The sequence below is a fragment of the Neodiprion lecontei genome, chromosome 2, assembly GCF_021901455.1.
Source record: "Neodiprion lecontei isolate iyNeoLeco1 chromosome 2, iyNeoLeco1.1, whole genome shotgun sequence".
Classification (NCBI taxonomy): domain Eukaryota; kingdom Metazoa; phylum Arthropoda; class Insecta; order Hymenoptera; family Diprionidae; genus Neodiprion; species Neodiprion lecontei.
The window spans coordinates 43,162,220-43,182,228 of NC_060261.1; the positions used below are offsets into that span (position 1 = coordinate 43,162,220).

The 20,009-nt window shown below is 43.0% G+C and overlaps 2 protein-coding genes across 6 annotated transcripts; one reads left to right on the forward strand and one right to left on the reverse strand.

Annotated features, from left to right (window-relative positions):
• The first annotated feature begins 658 nt into the window (after window positions 1–658).
• Window positions 659–3,319, forward strand: LOC107216481 (vicilin-like seed storage protein At2g18540). Its single transcript, XM_046732325.1, has 4 exons — window positions 659–1,476; window positions 1,551–1,969; window positions 2,098–2,238; window positions 2,359–3,319. Exons 1-4 carry the CDS (start codon window positions 884–886, stop codon window positions 2,520–2,522), a joined length of 1,317 nt encoding a protein of 438 aa, XP_046588281.1. The 5' UTR covers window positions 659–883; the 3' UTR covers window positions 2,523–3,319.
• Window positions 3,320–3,462: 143 nt separating this feature from the next.
• On the reverse strand, window positions 3,463–19,958 carry LOC107216506. 5 transcript variants are annotated; one of them, XM_046732323.1, is made up of 22 exons: window positions 19,918–19,958; window positions 16,434–16,594; window positions 16,148–16,357; window positions 15,293–15,494; window positions 13,726–13,886; window positions 13,517–13,648; window positions 13,249–13,428; window positions 12,879–13,130; window positions 12,239–12,763; window positions 11,296–11,505; window positions 10,934–11,097; window positions 10,416–10,563; window positions 10,173–10,287; window positions 8,986–9,123; window positions 5,420–5,479; window positions 5,222–5,349; window positions 4,989–5,120; window positions 4,715–4,919; window positions 4,475–4,623; window positions 4,161–4,376; window positions 3,954–4,055; window positions 3,463–3,872 (listed from the first exon to the last, which is right to left on the reverse strand). In XM_046732323.1, exons 2-22 carry the CDS (start codon window positions 16,584–16,586, stop codon window positions 3,786–3,788), a joined length of 3,669 nt encoding a protein of 1,222 aa, XP_046588279.1. In that variant the 5' UTR covers window positions 16,587–16,594; window positions 19,918–19,958; the 3' UTR covers window positions 3,463–3,785. The 5 variants fall into 5 exon arrangements, with proteins under 5 accessions (XP_046588279.1, XP_015509201.2, XP_046588278.1 ...); XM_015653715.2 differs by lacking the exon at window positions 19,918–19,958 and adding an exon at window positions 19,445–19,738; XM_046732322.1 differs by lacking the exon at window positions 19,918–19,958 and adding an exon at window positions 18,315–18,501.
• Window positions 19,959–20,009: the final 51 nt, after the last annotated feature.

Sequence of the window (20,009 nt, forward strand, 5' to 3'; positions counted from 1 at the left end):
GCTGTATCGTTTACTCTAATCTTTGTTTGCTTACCAAACTTAGATTACTTGATTCTTACACGTAACGCAGACCTTTGGCTCCGGGAGAAACAGGCTTATTGAAATTAGAATAGGATTCAAGTGTTGGAATGAAATTGGAGTTTCTTGAGTGTCACAGAAATCTGCGATTTATTAGTAGCATGGACAAATTCATTTACTATCGCAACGACACTAGATTACCAAGGAATAATCTTCGCTTAGGATTGATTTTACCATGGGTTTTATATTCATAAAAATGTTGGGACCACCAGTGCCTATTACTGGAATTTTGATATCGAGTGACTTTCAATTATTTATTCTCTGCGGCAATACGCGTGAAAGAATGAAGAGAAGTTGGCTAGATCAGTCTGGCATTTGTAAATGTGGTATAGCGGATAGCGAGTGGTCGAGAATAGTGTTTTTTTTTTTTTTTGCGGCTTGTGATCGGCTACCAAAGTCGTAAAACATCAGTGACTAGGACCGCCGAAATTCAATCTCCGGAATAGTGAGTTTAAAACAATTTAGGAAACTGCTTGATGGAGGAGGTTCGAAACCAGATGCAAAATACGTATTTGAGTGGTGAGACTTTGAACGAAACCGATAGATTTACAACATATCCTGAAAACTGTAGATCGTTTGTCATCGAAGTTACCGGGAAATCGCCATTGTTTGAATAAAAAGCTCAACATCCTAGTACCTATTATGGATAAACATTCATTCGTCTGTAAGTAGCGCATTAATCTCTGCCTTACCCAACGCGGAAAGTCGCCGGGTAAAAAATTGGCGCTTATTTTAAACGATTTCCTCTAAAAATACCGCCAATCGGAATTCTAGGTCCTCGACCAGGGTTAAATGTTGGACAGTGATGGCCGATGACAGTGACATTGACAGCTGGTATTTAATGAAAGATGAAATCGTTCACCCGCCCTGTAAAAACCTGCGTTCGAAATTCAACGACCCTGAGCACAACGGGGCCAGAATATCAAACGGTTACTCCGCAGCCTCCCATCGATCTCAAAACGCGGAACAAAAATCGTCTCCATCCAGTACCGAGGTTCGTTTCATAAACCCAGCGATATACGCGGAGTCTCTCACACCCTCGAACGGCTTCGCCGAGAACGTGAGGACGTCCCGCACAAGCACCGACGAGGAGGCAACCGTCGTCGTCGAGGTCCGTTACGGCGATTCGAACGGTCTTGCAGACGGGCTCTCCACCCTATCAGTCAACGAAGACTCCCCCAGTATCGGCGAAGGTGATGCCCCCAGTGATCAGGTTGACCTGGGTGCAGCGGACACGTACCGATGCAGTTCTCAGTCAGACACATCGCGGACCTCGACGCTTACCCTGACGAACAATTCAAAGTCCGTCACTCGGCTCGTGAGGCGGTGCGTAATCGATGGGTCTTCAAAAATTTACGACGATGGAGACACGGCCGCGGATCAGGAGGACGTCCACAGGTGCGCCATGCCTCGTTGTCCTTAATTTTTAGCTCGAAAGCTGAGAATAAATGGACACGTGACTTCTGCTTCAGGTTTTCTACGAATTGTCGAAGAATAGTGCAGCTCTCCTCCTCGTCGGTCTCGAGTTCTACGTTCTCTGACAGCAGAACGAGCGGCCCAGTTCTTGCTCGTAGAATCGCCCATCAGGAATGGGTCCGGAAGAAGCAGCGGGCTGCTCTCCAGAAAAGCGAAGCTGAGCGCAGGGCCGAACTCAGACGTCGGCAGGAAGAGGAACGAGCTGAGAGGGAGCGAGTTGAGCGCGAGCGGAAGGAACGAGAGAATTTTTTAAGATGGCAGGAACGGAAGAAGAAGGAAGAAGCGGATAGGAAACTGGCTGTCGAACAGGAACTCGAATTTCAAAGGCGGCTGAAGGCGGTCGAAGATCGAGCCGCCATCGCGAAGATAATACATCTTCAGCAGTGGGCGAGGAAAAAGGAAGCAGCGCAGAAAGGTTTCGTTTCACTTTCTTTTAGTCAATTGAATTGAGTAATACCATTATTGATAATGTGTGGTTTCGTCGCGTGGAGGAGACGCTCAGCGTGTCGATACCAAATGGTACATTTCCTGCTGTTTGTGTAGCACAACAGAAGGAACAAGAGCTTAAACAAAAGGCCATTGAGGAAGAGCGGAAAAAGAGACTGGCGGAAAGCTCTGAGGCTTTCGAGAAGTGGCGGGAAAGCGCGAAGAGCAGACCGAGGCCTGCTACTCAGGGACTCCTACGTTAGTACAATTATAGGCTGATTAAATATTGGCGTAAAGAGGGATGTTGACCCCCCTCGGCTTGAGTCATTTTGTATCGATTTCTTCTCTTTTGAATTTCATTGATTGCCGACCGCGTAGCCCATCAGCGCGCTAAGCCGTCCTACGTGAATCCGAAGCCCTGGCAGCAAATCGTCGACGCAGAAGAACCGGAATCCCAGGATGACTTGTTGAGTAAAAAACCCGCGATGCAGGGCAAGTCAAAGGATAATATTGTGAGGAGAAGCATCGTGTCGCATCACTGACAACGACGAAATGGCGCGAAAAAGGAACGTCAATTGAAAGAGGAGCCCACCCACGTATTTTTCAAATCTTAATCAGAGACGGTATACCGATCACTATTCGATCGATTACTATTATCGCCAGCATCAACGCGGATCCCGATAATTATTATATCGCTTCGATCGTTTCTAACCTCTCCTACAGGCCATCCCTGCATCAGGATGAGTTGCATTTCGTGATCATTTGCGACATGTATATTATTATTAAATTCGTGAGATGCAGTGAAATCATGTTACGAAAAGAGAAACGAGAGCTAGGTCTCTTTTTTAATTCGGGTTACTCGCTTCTCGGTATATCTAATTTTTAGGGCCCCATTTGAGTTAACTTCAACTGGTAGCCAAAATTTAAATCCCGTCACATTGTCATTATTATTTTACGAATTTCGTTCTTTTCATTGAATTTAATTCGTGTCAAATGTATTTATCAACAGCTGATAATTACAACGTGATTGAATCTGTATTTCACCAATTTTTTAAGCTCAACACACAACGGTTCCTCTACATGTCTTATTTTGAAACAATCCCTTGCATAATTTGGTGTGATTTACCCGGAGATTGCTAGCTACATTTTTTTATAGATAATGTTTAATGACAGCTAATTACCTTCTCCGTCGAGGTCTAAGAAACTGAGTCACAGACGACTCATAGAAGTATTGTATAATTGTATTTACTAGCTCTTGCCCCTTTTCGTATTATATCTTAATATTACATCCGGACTAGTTATCGTCTTGTGGCGCTATCTCCTATAAAATACAAATCGAACGTGGAGCTCCCCACAACCGTTTGTCCACTTGATGCCATGCGTTTCACTAAACAATAATAAAATTAAAAATCTACACACACCAACGGCTTGTCCGAGTTTTTTGGCACGCTGGAATTATTGAGGCGAGATGTGTAAAGCGCATTTACATTCCCAGAATCCTATATCAGCTTTATTTGTTTGTTCATAATCAAAATGTTTACTTTGACATACATCTAATCCAGTTTACCCAGGCTATAAAATTTTCGCATCTCGTTACAGTGTCGAATCAGTAATTTTAAACGGTCCCGATATAGGTATTCGACATACAGCGTATATATCGGTCATACTTTCGTCACTCGTAGTAAATATTTAGTTAATTGTTATACTCTTTATACATATATTATCACATAATACTATATGGTATATCCTGATCGTTCGTTGTATACAATAACTAAATCCCGGGTGTTGTAACAACCTCGCAATTCTTAATTGTTCAATAGTTCCTCTTCTTCCTCTTGAAGTCTTTGAATCTCAGATTTGTTCATAAAGTAGTACGACGGCTGTCGTGCTTTCTGAAATTGATAAATAAAAATCGCTCTCAGTTCTAATTCGCAGTTCACGCATCGATGGATCTCGGCAATTACCGGTCTTACCAAATCTTTATGAACTCGTTTTGCTCCACACTTGATCAAAACGTTACTCAAATCTTCTACAGCTTCGACGCCCATCGCGTAATGTAGGGCAGTTCGCTCTAGCTGTAATGAATTTATATTATTTAAGTACAGTATTGTAGTTACCTTTACATTGTCGATTCAAATTACACTCTATGGACTCAAGCCTGCATCGTAATTCACACTCACGTTATCTCCGATCTTCAGAGTCTCAGGATAATTCTGGGCAATAAACTTGACCATTTCAACGTGCTGTCCCAGGGTCGCGATGTGAAGGGCGCAACGACCCATCGAATTCTTTCCTACAGCCAGCAGACGGCCTCCTCCGTTACCGTCGCTCAGGAGCTCTTTAACGGTATTAGTATCGCCCCGTCGCACTGCCTGATGAACTTCTTCACGTCGGGACTGCAAGGAGTGAAATTCATAGAAGACTTATAAATGGTCGGAAATTGTTCTTCGAAGAAACGGTTGTTGCGCAATTCTTTTTCATGTATGATACTTGCCACAAAGTTTGGTATAGATTGAAGGAACTGAACGGTGGCCTCGTGTCCTCGCTGAGTAGCAACGTCGATGATCTGCACGCCGTCATCCTTGACGTCCAGGATGTGGTCGTATCCCTCGAGCAGAAGCTCTACGAGTCTTTCGGTTTCACCTGAAAGCGAAAAAATCACCGGTACATATCACTATGTAAGTATGACAAACAATTACATCAGGCTTATTCCCGATAATCTTAATCATCTCACCTCTGGCTGCCAAGTAGACAACCCAGCGATCAATCTCAGCAATATTCTCCGGGATTCCGGCTTGGTGTGCGACGTCTCTTGCCGTTCTGTAGAGCTCATCCCTGAAACCGACGTTCACGTCCGACTCCTGTAGGAACTGGAATAATCCGTTTGCAGCGTGGGAACGAACGGCGGCAAAGTGCAGGAGACTCTGGCCATGCTCGTCCTGCAAGAAATCAACGGGACATGACTGTTGGTGTGAAAAATGAAACAGACATTTGCACGGAATTAATACCCGGTTGTAATTATTGTTCAGGGTGGAATCGGCAGCATCCGAATCCGGACTCTGGGGATAACCGGCGTCATCATCGGCTGGATGTTCATGGGATTCCTGCTCGCGTTCCGATATTATCAAGACGTTCGATTCCTACGGTAGTAAGCGGAGAGTCGAGTTGTGATAGCAACATGACGAGAAGATTACGAGAAATTATGGAGTGAAATGTTCATCCAGTGCCGGGTGAGTTTTACCTGAGTTTTCACTCTTGGCTTGTTCTTGCTGGCGAAGTTGTACAAGTACGTTGCCAGATAGGTAACGGGATCCTTAGGGCGTGTGTTTGCTACTTCGGTTAGTCCCTTTATCAGTGGATCACCAAGGGCTAGAGTGGGATATTTTTATTGCCAGGAGTTACAGAGAGATAATGTGTACGATAGTATAATTCTACTTACAAGAAGCGAGGTAGTGGCCCTCGTCGGTTCGAAAAATGGGGATGTCGATCGTGGACTCTCCTGGAACGAAAGAAATCGATTAAAGTTGTAGGAACGATTTATCTGGCGTGGAAAACATCGATAGGAATGTCTGATATTTTCGGAGTATAAAAGCTTGTGAAAATCACTGCTGATTACAGAACGTATAGTTGCGTTTTAGTTCGATTCTGTGACCTGAGCGAACACTAGAGGTAAACTGTAACAAAGCCCTTCCGGTTAATACGAGCATTTACAAAGCACCTAATTGGCTTAGGTGTTTGTGGTTGATACTCGATGAACTTAACAGCAGGGCTATAGCCAGTACCTCTGACAATGGGTTGGATGTGGAACAGAGCACGTAACGCAGCATGCCAAAACAGAAAGCAAACGAACACAAGACATCACGTTGTAAAAATTCGGAGAAGTTTTGGTGATGACATCGAATCACAGTAGACACAGTGTCGAGCAAAAGGGTCTTTGAAAAGAACGCTGAATTCAAAACTCGGTATCACTGCTCGGTAATTGCTTGACGATCTACGCTCCAAAAGTATGAAGATTATATACGTTGACTGACGTGTAATTAGTATGAAAGTGCTAATAGTTGGTTCATTTTTGGTACGAATAAGACATTCTTACTTCCAAGAAGGTACATCGTCGGTTCTTTCTTGCAATTAAATGAACAGTGCGTCAAAATTTGAAAACTCGTGTGTCTCTTGTGGGTTATACAGATATATGAGCGTAGTAGTAGTATTAATAATACTAGTAGGAGTAGTAATAGTAGTAGTAGTAGTAGTAGTAGTAGTAGTAGTAGAAGTAGTAGTAGTAGTAGTAGTAGTGGTGTAAAATTTGCATTTGAGAAGAGGCTTATTGTTTTGCGGTACTGTCATTGTTTTCGTTGAGGTTTTCGTTGCTTTCGATACACAACAGTCAATATCGATTGAAGTATTATAATTATTTCGCGCAATATTTGAGTATGAATTTAAAATATATTTAGAAAGCGGAGATTTGTCATGTCTTAGTATTAGATTTCTTCTTTTCAATACACTGCGCACTGCACACATGAAGAGAAAGAGATAAACAGAGTTCAGGGTTACGGCGAAAGCTCTATCAGACCATCCTCAAATTTAAAGGCGAGAATAGTATCGATTATCCAATTATTAAGTTAGTCCATGAACATCAATAAGTATACTATCAGCAAATATCGGATTATATAGTAAAATCGGTATCTGTATTATGTTTATAAATCGAGTTGGAAAGATATATGCTCCGCCATATGGTTGTTGTTGTTGTAACATTTGTAAACATCGATTCATGCGTGACATATAAAGCTTTGTTAATTTTTTATACGAATGCACGCTGATGACTTGCCATCAATGAAATAAAGAAATATTAGACACAGGATTATTTTTCTTACACATCGCGATACAAATTGTTATCGTTACTATTAGCAGTCATTGCTATTATACGATGGCAAAACACCAAAGGCATCTCGTATATCCAATTATACGCATATTTATTAGTCAATAATATATAATCTTACTAACCCGATATGACAAATTCTTCAGCTCTTCCAGTGCCTAATAATCCAAATTACTGATCTGCCCCAACATCTTTGTCATTAAAATTCTGCCATCAATATAACATTTTTTTTTTTTTGTCTAATTTACACGTGTATAATTCATATGCATAATATCAAATCAACGTATGTAAAATAGTAGAAAATAACGAGTTCACATGCACATATCTTTCCAACAAGATATTCTTGTAATACTGTATATACTGTATATACGAGTATATACCTACTTATTGGTTTTGATTCAATGCTCCCACATATTACAATTCAACGATTAAATATACAACATTGGCAAGGGCTTTACATCGAGGGCTAGATACCGAAAAGGCGTAAACCTCAAATATCTCAGCAAACGATGATTTTACTGCGACACGGGCGAACGCAACAAAACTGAGAAAGGTGAATTTCCGCATGAATCGAAAATAATAATGGGTTACGCCCTTATGGTTCTCAGCTCGCCTCGATATCACATAGAGAGTTCGCATAAATAGTATTACGATCTATTCGTTATCACCTCTACCACTATATACACGTATTTAACAACTTTGGCGATACATGAGTTGAAAAACTCTACACATTTACTTTATGTAAGAAATTGGTATTTTTATGTTAATAATTGACATTTAACGCACATCCACCTATAAACACGCGATTCGTTACAACAAAATATTACCCATAGATCGAACAATTATCAAATGATTTTACTCATTTTTATTATTATTAATCCGGGTCCGGCGCGAGCTGGTCATTCGTTTGCGGAAGGCACTAGCGATCAGGGATGCAATCCTCATGGAATTATTGAGGGCGAGTTCTTTTTCGAGACTTATGATGTTCAGCAGGGCCCTGCAGAAGTCTTGAAGGGTCTGTAACTCCGTGACAGCAAGGCATTGCTGATTACTAATTTTCACGGTGTTCCTCTGCATGGTTTCCCTGATGCTGAGTCCCCGGACGAGGCAAAGGTGCCACAAATTTCCAGGCTCCTTCGTGAGCTCCGGGAGTTTAGCGACGAGGTTGAACTTGAGAGTATTCCCGAGCACAGTGGGTCTCGACGATAGAAAGCCCAGCTTCCGGTCCTTCTTGAAGGCCAGTCCCGCGTCTAGCACCGACATTACTCGTCCCAGCCGCACGTATGCCCTCCCAATCTGCCCCGGGTTATCCTCGGGCGTGCAGCACACCACTCTGAGGTGATCCTGCACGTTGACCCAGACTGCGAGGTCGCCTGCCGCGGCAACAAAGACTCCACGGCCGTAAGGCCAGTGGCGGCCGTGCAGGCGCCGCTCGTCACTCTTGGTGTGCGGGTCGAGGGACAGCAGGAGGCCCGCGGCCGCGAGACGCGCGCGCACCTCGCTTGGTCGCTCGAGAACCTCGTTTAGAGTGTAGTAGGTGCCGGCCTCGTCTTCGCTCGATCCCTCGGCCATGAAACTGGCGAGCTCGGGGCTCATCAACTCGGTCGTTATGTCGCGCTCAGTTTCCTCGAGCTGGTTGACGGTGAGGTTGAGGGGAAGCGAATAGGCCTCGAGGTTGCGACAGCACTCGACGACCCCGGCCAATATGTGTTTCGAGGTCGGGTCCAGGTCGAAGTTCTCTACTACGGCTACGCTGTGCGATTTTTCGTCCGTCGACCGCTCCGAATCGAAGAAGTGCGAGTCCAGGTGATCCGGAATCTCGCCGGTCACTGTCACGCAATGGAAGTCTCTGATAAGCGGTTCCAGCAATTCCGCGAACACGATGTAACTCTCGTAGTCCGGTACTATAATGTAGCCCGGGAAATTTTCATCGTCCAGGTTTGACGGCCGAACGTAGCTCAAACTGTTTAGGCTTACGAAACTCCCGATTGAGCTGTTGCTGCTGTTCATGTTACTGTACTTTCTAAGAGCGGGCCAGATAAGGTCAAACAGGTTGTGATCCAAGCGTGTCAAACGGTGCTTCAGTATTTCAAAAACTGGGCGTTTCAGGTACCGCCCTAGAAGTATACCAGTATTCGTTGCGTTTAACCCGGACAATGAACCTCGACGTCCACCACCTGCCAACAGCTTGAAACAACGCTCCAGGGTCACCAGGGTTTCCGGTTCTGTCACGTCGCGCCGTGCGGAATATGTGTCTCCTCCGGGAACTGTGTTCAATTTTCACCAGAACAATATTAGCAATTACAAAACATTCAACTCTTTGCTAGACATTCGATTTCCTGACGTCAGGTTCACACTTACAAACATTTAGATAATGTGATATACAACAGATTGCATTGGGGGATGCACAATGAACGATTAGTCACGCTGAAATGGAAACTCTTGAACGATGATTTAGAATTCTTCTCGTTTATAACGTACTTTACTGAATTCACATTGGTAGTAGCAATTTCTTGTTTTTCGATACACAACTTCAGTGATTTATATGCAACGGTCGTAAGAATCAAAATATTTACAGTAATAGCTCAACTACGGTTTTTTAATTCCAGATTACCGTAACCATCACTGTCAGAAACAATTCTCGTGAATGTTAAAATAGATTTCGTACAGTGAAAGTGTAACGTTTTGGAATCTATCTTTACATTTTTGATTCGTATCAAGTTTTAAAACAGCTCAAATGTTGACATATTTTTTTATCAATTCAAAATTGAATACGCCTCAATTTGATCCGATACAACAGAATACACCTGCGGATGTGATCAAGCCTTTGCATGATAAAAGATGTCGGGGAATTTTATTGAATAATCATGAATACAGTTTGTTCCGGATTATGTGTTAATCAAATGTAAATTGACGTGACCGTGATTCAACGTACTCTTAATTTCAACAGTGAAGTTATGCGATAACTATTTGTAACACTTTTCCATCGATTCCTCGGGTCTGACAACTGCAGCATGCGAAAATTTACGTCGTTGGAAAAAATGTCCTACTAATGAACTTTTTGAAAGCTCTATAAAAACGCGCAACAAAGTAAAACTTGAAAGTCATTGCGATTTATCATAATTGTAACAATATTCGATGTTCTTACTAGGTTGTTACTACATTTGGTTTACACACATTCATTTATTTTCAGTTGCGATAAGCGTGAATCGTGAGCGGTGATAATAATTTCCGTGCATTAGTTGCGACACGCGAAAAGATTCCACGTGACTTACGGTGCCTCATAAATACTTTGAAGAGGGGTCTCTTATTATACCTTTATCTGTCAACATTTCGTCGGCAATCTTTTCGTGCGCCCCGAAATCCCGCAGTAATTTTTTATGCGAAAAGTCCTCCGGATTTGTTTTATAATAATCCGCTTTGTGCCCAAACTGTGTAAAATTGAAACCCACAATATCAGCGATTCGTAATATTGAAACGCCCATTGGCCACCGTTCTTCCAAAAAAACAAATCAAAGTAGAAACGTGAAAAATAATTCGATCCGCAGTCCAGACTCACGTTATCTTGGACCATAGGATTCGCTCCGAGGTGCAGAAGGAGGTTGTAGTAATGCCCGTTGTCGGCGAGGGTGGCTGCGTAATGAAGAGGCGTCCTACCGTCCCGGTCTGGAGCGTGTGCGGTTTCTGCGAACCTGCCAGCAAGGTACCTGCGGAGTTCGATGTCGATTAAGAATTAAAACGTGAGTTAAAAATTCCTTCGCGATGGTGTCAGGCCGGCTGATCGATTCACGACTTGGAACGAAGGGCGTGGAAGGATATCGACGACACAGCTCGACCTTCTCCGCAGAATAGAGAAGCAATAGCAATCCTTAAATTAGTTATGAGAGGTATGTACGTTGCGATTAGGAATCACATTCGGTACGCGGAATGTCACACCCGTTTCACGGTTTGGCGGCCAAGCGAAAGGTCAAGGCATCTTAAATTACTGGCTGGAAAATCAATGCGACAAGCTTGAGTAAAGTCTATACCGCGGGAGAAAAAACTGTTGAAAATGATTCAAACGATTTTCTTTCTCACCTTATTACACCGGTGTGTCCGAATATTACGGCCACGTGCAGAGGCGTTGCTCCGTTTGGCGATGAGCCGTCTCTTGCAATTGCAAATTTACGACGATCCAAGGCCCCCTGAAGGTCTCGCAAGTTACCTTCGCGCGCCGCCATGTGAATGGCGTGTATTTTTCCCTGTAAATTATAAAACTCCACGTGCTTAATAGCTGTATGCGTGTACACTATGGGAAATGTTCTGTGTTGGCGTTGATAATTTGTGCAGTCTTCAATTTCATTCGAAACTCTGTGTGTCACGCCAACCCTTAGAAACGTGTCGAGTAAAATTATGCGCGCGGATGGGTTTGTTTGTGTATTCGATGACAAAGAACGCACCATGTAGGCAGGGACGTTATCGATGAACGCCTGAAGTTCAGGGTTGCTCGAATGCCTTCCGACGAGTCTGCGACCCTCGCCGTTGAGCACCAAAGCAGCGAGCTGCTCCATGTTCCCGTTTTCAACGAGATCCTCAACTTCTGGATCAACCGTCATACTTCCATCGTTCAGCTCGGCTTCGGGTAGTTCTTCGTGTTCACCGACTATCACCTGGACAAACAAAAGGCTTGCGCATGATTCGCAATGCGTCACGTACAGTGGAAGGACAATCGATAATATATCTCTTTGCATATATACATATGTATTCATCTATTATTTATTTTCTTGTCACCCGCATATTCTGCACGCGGGCTAAAATTTACCTCGAGCAATCGGATGACACGGAGTGCAGGCGTTATCGCAATGAATTAATAAAATACAAGTGTGAACCATTCATCGTTTATTTTCCGCAGTTAATTGGGGTCAGAGTTTTATATTCATGATTTACAGACAACTGTTATTGATATAGAAGAGTGTTTTTTTTTTTTAATCAAATTCGTTGTTTGGAATGCAATGAATCATTTTTGAAACAATTATCTTTCAATATTAGGAAATCAGTGTTCGGGAAAATGAATTTTCAAACTTTCAACAAAATTCTTTACCGAATTCGATTCGTGTACATATTTTGCACCCTTCATACATGAATGATAAACTGTATGCCAGACGTTGCCGATGTTTCATTCCAAATATCTTCAATAATCATAATATGGTATGACTAGTATATTCGACATCGTTAGTTATCGTATGAAAAACCCGTACGCCAGTTTTAGCATTAATTGTACGAAGAGAGCTTGATTTGAGTCGAACTACGATATCTCTCCCCGCATCGCAAGCTCAATAGCTCAATCCTCCGATCATACTTTCCAACTTCTACATCTCAATTGCTGCCTGAAATTCCCCAAACCTGATCATCCTCGTGAACCGTATCGTCAAGTCCAGAATCCCCGGTGCTTGGTTCAGTTCGTTCGTCGTGGTCCCCTTTTGTCTCTTCTCCAAGAGCGTCCTGTTCCTTGTGCTGATCTAGAACCGCTTCCTTGATCTCCCTGACTTCCCGGTTACCTTCGCCTTCCGAACCCATCTTGGAATTTTTCACCACCACATCATCGTCCGAAGAATCCTCCTCAGTTTCCTCCTTTAACGGGTCCACCATGGGCTTCGACTCTGTCTCTGTCTCTGTCTCTGGTTCTGGCTCTGGCTCTGGCTCTGTCTCTGACTCTGGTACTGGCTCTAGCTCTGGCTCTGGCTCTTTCTCTGGTTCTGGATCTGATTCTGTTATTACTTCAGTTTCAGATTGCGGTTCCTGCGCTGGTTCCGGTTCCGCTTCTGGCTCGGATTCCGATTTCCTCTCTGGTTCCTTGTGCTCAAGCTCGTCGTGAGCGAGTTTTATCTGCTCCTCCAAGTCGTCCTTACCGTCGTCTTTGAAACCATTCTGAAAAAGAGATGCGTTGCTCGCTAAATGATCGGGAACTCGATTTCGGGAATCGATCGCCCTTAATTTCGACGGTCAACCCGGAGCTCGCATTGTCAAATTGAATCTCAATTACCCCGAACGTTTCCTTCTCGCTTTCCTCCGACTTTGAGGGTGCCTCAGGACTCCCGAAAGCACTGTCAATGTCCGCGTTGCTCACAGCTTTCTTCACCCCTCTAACAACTGTTTCTCCAGCTTCCAAGATTCGCCAGTCCCAGTTCTTCGGGTAAGATGTACCGGAAACGCGCGGTGCTTCTGGTATGACGACCAAATTTGTCGCGTCTACGTCCGACGGTCGGTTCTTGTAGAAGGACGCTGTCTTTTGTCTCTGTGGGTATGATAATTCGGTATACTTAAAAAATAGGGTTGCAGTGTTTGGCGGATAATTGACGGTGTGCTTTTTGTGATTGTTAACTTTGCGATCAAATATCAGTGTATTGACTAACGTTATCCATTTGATTTTCGTTGGCGCCGCTTTGGACCAGCATATCGTACATGATCCCGTCATCCTTCAGGGCTGCGGCATAATGGAGCGGAGTCTTGCCTTCGGAATCTTGCATATCAATCGTCTCAGGACACCTGGTCAGGATCTCTCGGACAATTTCAGTATGCCCCAATCCAGCGGCCTGAGAAAAAGGTAAGACATTTGGTGTATTGAATACTGCTTCGAGTATGGAGTGACCGGAATCATTTATTTAACTGATGAAGATTTACCTTGTGGAGAACGTTCAGACCGTTGGCATCTTTGCTGGTGAGTATTACCGGGCAAACGGGATCGCTCACTTTTTGCCTGAACCCATCAACGTCGTTTTTAACCGCAGCAGTATGAATGTCTTTCACAGTGCCCTGTGGGAGATGGAAACTGATCGCTTGAACAACGAATTGTCGTGGTTAACGAACACCATGCTCGAATGTTTGCCTACCATTATGAACGGCACTGCTTCTAAAAACTTCTTGACTCGAGGATTGTTGCTCGTCTCGCACCGCAATTTCAACCCATGGCCCTCCCATAGTACTTGCTGCAGTTTACCGATGTCCCGATTATGAATCCATATCCGTATATTCGACGGCTTGAAGTCCAATGCTGAAAATCGAACATTTCTGGTATTGAAAAAAAGCTCAAGTCACTTTCACGATTCCGAAACTTGCGTCTGTGTCCATCTCATCGGCAAATAACTGTTAAAGTTCAACCACCGCGGGCTGGCGGAGAACTTGGCGAAGTCAAGTGACGGAAGAGGTGTTTTAAAAAATGCATGGGGCATGCCGTGACTGCAAACGTTTACCTCGTGTGCCTAAGTCCGTGTGCCTCGGAGCAAGAGAATCGCGTGTTTCGTAGGTCGCTAAATATTTTATCGCTTAGTTATAATCTAGGTGAACGCATACCGAGTCTGAGGAAAGGTAGGAAGAAGTGAGCTCGCACGATTTACGATATTGCCACAGCCACGCGCATTAAACCAGCTTTCAAGCCGTAAAAAGTATTTCGTTATTTTTGCTTTTTATCAGTAAGAGATAGCCGAAAAAAACGGACCTTGGCTGTCGACCGAATACTAGGTAGGTTTTTGAACGGCGTGATAATCGTGGGGTACACCATGCTGATATTAAAAACGTAGTTAAATACCGAGAAACGAACATAGAAACAAAGCAACAATGTCACACCGCGATACAGAGGATGTGGAATTAGATGATAAAAATTGGCGTTTCCGCCGATCGCCGGGAATAACATACGTATTCTTATTTATCCACCTTATAGCATATCGCAAATCGCGTGTTCTGCAGCCGGCTGCTGTTGCCACCACTAAATATTAAAACAGCCCGTCACGAGCTGCCCCATTGGTGAGCAGTGTGTTTTACCTGACAACTTTGCGATGTTGTAACACGGGTTCCTTGAAGCAAGAGCCATTTAACGAAATTTTCGTAATATTCTCCGACGATTTTCAAACTTGTCGCAAAAAGGAAGAAGAACGAGAGCCAGAAAATACGTACGGAAAATCGTCACCGCGGTGTCTTTCCAACGGCTATTAGAAACGAATAATCGTCACCGGCTTGATTACTCCTAAAATATAATTATTTCCGGCGGATCCGCAGCGTTTTCAAACAAAATAATCGATGAACGTTTTCCTACATTTCGCCGTGTCCTACATAATATCATTATTGCGTCTCTGTGTCTGTAAACGAGCTCGGCACCTATTACGAATTTACGTATTATCGATCATCGGCATCGGTATAAGTTTAACGTACCTAATGCATAGCTCAGAATAGGTAGAAGGGGCTTGTGTTAAACTCTTCTGCGACGCAAGACGTAGTAAGTGTGAGTTACGTCGCAGCTGGCATTTTCGCCTCGCAATTACGCCGAACGATGGGGAACAAGCCGGTATTTCACCACTTTTTCCACCCTCCTTCCCCCCTTTCGAGAACCGCGAACAATGCATTTCTTACAATGATCGAAAAACTCGTCGCGATCACCGGCTGATCCTATACTCATATACTCACTCTCTTTAAAGCTGTAAACTTTTCTTCCCTGCATTTTTTCACCCTCGGGCAATTCCACCTCCCCCGTATGCTCGAGGTAGTAAGCTGCCGGATGACCTTGCTTGTCCCAGAGACTCGTGTCACAGCCACCCTTCACCAGGACCTCCCAAACGATGTCTGGCGTTGCGCAAGCTGAGCAGTAGTGCAGCGCTGTTCTGCCCTCCTGCGCAAAAAAGATTTTTTACTCGGGGTAACGCTCGAAAGCTTCGCGATTTATTCTCCCTTTCACACGCCGGAGAACGCGATTAATTAACACCTCGGTACAAACTTTATTGTATAATTTATTGACTGTATATATTCGAAAGGATATAGCGGGATTGGTATTTATTATTATTATTATTCTTGACCCATTCGTCGAATTGATTATTACCGATAGTGCACGATGAGCGAATAATTTTTATGCGCAAAAATCGACGATAATTAACTTTCATCGGAAGCAAATGACGCGATAGGCAATAATTAGCGCAATGTTTTGACACACCGAGAAAGTTAATTAGAGATTAGTAGAGAAATAGAGACGAGCGATATTTATTACCTCCTGTGGAGGCTTTTCAGAGACGGAACTGTAATTGACGAATTACGAGAAGCGGAAACGGATAACGATCGACGGAATTCGCGAACTAGAGAGGCGAGCTTTCGAGACTAAGACGACGTATAGCGCTAAGCGATCCGGACACGAACCTGAAACTCGACAAACAGGTGGTTTACAGCAGAAGCTGAAACGAGGAACACGGCAGAGGTGCGAAAAACTAGAGTCTAACGATATATGAGCAAGGATTTCGCGAGCTTTTGGACAAGTTAAACCGTCAGACTCACTCTGTCCCGCTGCTGGGTTGTGGCGGGGTAATTTTCTACCAGATATTCAACGATGTCCTGGTGATCATAGTACACGGCTTTGTGAAGGAGAGGAATACCCGCGGAGTCCTTTGACGTCGCCAATTTCTTCTTCGGCTCGTCGAGGATCAGCCGTTGGACGTCACCCAGGGCGCCGCGTACCGTCGCGTCGTGAACCTGGCTGATTTTCGTCTGCGGACACGAACGGAAAGTGGAATTAGATCGCATGATTCGCGGAAAGAGAAGCCGCGTCCGTTGCACTATTTACCAGGTAGATCGGCAGGCCCTTTAGGAAAACCCGCGTTCGAAGGTCCGGCGAATTTTCACCCAGCAATCGGGTTCCTCGACCTTCCAGTACCACATTTTCCAACTTCTCGATTTCCCCTCGCTGAAGCCACTGTCTAACGGTGTTTGGGTTCATCTGCAGGTCTGAAAGCACGTTGCTAATTTTCGCAAACTGTCTTTGAACGCGGGCGTGGGTGCGAAGGGACGTGTCTCGTCAAAGAAGTTGTGAAAACGAAGGACAATATTTCGTGACAGTTCTTTACTTAAACTGAACTCAAATTACATTATCAATTGTCGCATAATTAATCGCAAAAACTTCAGCATCGAGTAACGGGGGAAAATGAAGAGGAAAAAACTGATGAAAAAGAATTCTCGGAACTTGTAGACCTTCAAATTGTTTCACGTAACTTTTATACGGAGTGAATTAAAGAGCAGACTTTATTCAAAATTAAAGGAAACGAAAGGGATACATCGCGTCTTCTGCTGAAATATACTTCGTAAAATTTAGAATCCACTATAAAAACAGTGATAACCACTTGTGCGTAAGTAAAATCTGCTACACTTATGGTAATCCGTGTTTTTCCGTGTATTACGAGTATATAAACACGTTTCCAGCTACGTATTGGCCGGTTATTCACTCGTCGGTTACGCATGCGGTGAATCCCAAACGTGCGTTTTGTTTAACTTGAATTACAGAGAATAATTATCACGTATACATTAAGTCCTTCGTTTCTTTCTTACGCCTCAACATTGCATCATTCTTTTGATGTTTGCGGTTCCTTCTCCTTTATTTCAAAAAAACTTAACCACTCACCTGGATAATAACACATGAATTATTGAAGAGTATAGTTTTTCCCAAAAAACGAATTGCTCGCGGTACTTAAGATATGTTGGAAATAATTACAACTACTCCTAAATACAACGACCGAATTGCGTCATTGTTAAACAAATTTCCATCCACGCACATATTTTCATGTAGGATTTTATCCATCGAGCAAAACACATAACGCGTAATAAGTATGTCGCACAATTTATGCACATATGAGTACAAGATAAGTCTGTAAAGTGACGCGTGTCACACACGTGTACAGTTCTGGGGGATAGTGCAAAAATCAATTATTTACACTAAAGGCTGTCGGGCTGCCCTACATACGCGACTATTGGAACTGGAACGTCTTTCTATTTATATCGTATATACAAATATATTTCTCACCACTTCGACGGTACTTATTGTTACTAATGTCGAGGGCAAAGATATTCGACAATTAGGCAAGAAATCGTGGCATTTTTGCTTACGCCAAATTCTGACAAAATCGCTGTAACAGGAAGTAGAATTCTTCTATTTATTATTTTCACTGTCAGTGAGGTCGTGAATTAATTAATTAAACCTTGCACGAGACGATTGTAAATAATTATTGCGAAACTTCGAAGTTGTCCGAAAAAAAAAAAAAAAAAACAAGAGCAAGTCTCATTACGTTGCACGAGATATTTTATTACTTTTGCGTGAAAAATAATTTCACATACACACGTGTACGATTTAATTGCAGGAACGAATGAGGAAAAAAAATTACAAATTTCGCGATATAATTTATAGGAGCAAGTTTACAGAAAATTATGATTGCACGCGTCTAAACTTCTTGGAGATATTCTTCGCAGAATTTTGTGAAATGTAAAAACGTTCGATTGTTGAAACATCGAAATCGACCAAAAAAACATAAATTTTGTTTTCTCTATCGTTTGTAACATCTCGCCGTGGAAGGTGCAAGAATAATCGATGAATTTTGCAGTGAACATACGAAAACGTTCAAGTGCGTACAGAGTGCTAAAGAATTCTTGCAGAGAATCGAATTAATTTTCCTTATACCTTATTCCGTATCTGGGACGCTGATTTATGGTCGAAAAATCCATTCGACCGACGCCTAAATTGTGTGTGAATTTGCCCTCAAGTGTATAATGTCCGCTCAACTGGTTCAGAAACCAGCGGGCAGTTTGACGTGCGTCGCGTTTGGACGTCACGCGTCGAATGACGACGCCTGGCGTCGCGATGCGCCGTTAGTGGGATCTACACGTACAGGGTCGTGGGTAGTTATATACGCGCATCGGCTTATGTACCCCTAATTTGCTAAATAATATCGATTCCTTATTCATTATTCGATTACTAGAATAACGGAGCTGCAGTTCAACGTTAAAGGATATAAATACAAACCTACAATTGCCGCTTTGCTCGCGGTTATCGCTGCATCGCAAAGTTTCATTTTTACACCTGCAGCGGACATTGATTTGACAAAAATTTGATCGGAAAACGTTAATAACGGTAAAAATTCGAAGAGTAGAAAATTCGAAGCAAACTTTGGCTGGAAATAAATTTACCGCTGAGTGCAGCTGTAACGCGTAAGTAATGACAGTCTGCAAAAAAAAGTTGCGCAAAAAACCGACCGTCAAGAAGTAGGTAGAGAGAAAAGTTTGAAAAAAAATCTGTAGTTTATTTGATTACATAGGATAAAAAAAAAAAATTGAACGTAGATCGTTTAGCTCAAGGCTGGGAGCGTAATGATCGACCATCGACTGGCAAGTAAATATTCATTTAAAACTGTTTACTTTCTCACGATTCGCCATCGCCCATAAAACGAATCTGAGAAGTTGCTTATTTCGCCGGTGATTTCCCTCCCGACGAGTGACGCGATCGGTCAGAGGAAGAAGGGTAAAAAAAAAAAAAATCCCACGGTTGATAAACGACGTCGTTTAAAACGCCGTTTAACCTCGCGAGATCGCCGCAGGCGTTAATAATTCTTCCTGCCCCAGTTTGAAATAGGAAATTAAACTGTTTTCCGTAAAACAAATCACCCGAAATGGAACGGTATTGAAATTAGAATTCTCAAAATTTTGATTAATCAAAAATCTTGGCAATTTTTATCGCCGAACGTATATTCCCGGAACAGTTGTTTTAATTTTAATTAAAACCGATTACCGCAAATTGCACTAATGAGCGCTTACCTTTCATTGCGGTGACGTAGATATCCGTATAATTTTTCTTTTATTTCTTACTATCGGTGATACGTCGAATTGGATTCTTAGATATTCAAATACGTACTTAGGAAACGTGCACTATAGTTTCCTATCCAAACGATTTCACCGTATCGTCGAGTATGATCATAAACAGCTAAAATTACTTATTAATACCCACGGCGGGAAGGCCAGTCGATATATTTTCTACATAGTGCAATGACACATCGACCCTCCGCCGACATTCCAGCTCGATAATTCTCTAAATTTCATCGCATAATATAGAATATTCGGCGAATTTTAGACCCAAAAAATCTACCGTAATATTCTTCGGTAATTAATTACACCACCTTGTATGATCCAACAGTTTTTACAACCGATTAAAATTCTACGGTAATTCCCCGAGACGATTCGGACTATAAAATTCACCCACAGAGCTACTTTGCGATACGATAAAATCTGACCATTCAGCGACGATTTTAGTCCTGATCGAGCCGAGCGACGGGTAAATTCCAACTGCGGGAAATGGCGGTGCACCGCACGTAGTCGGCTCATT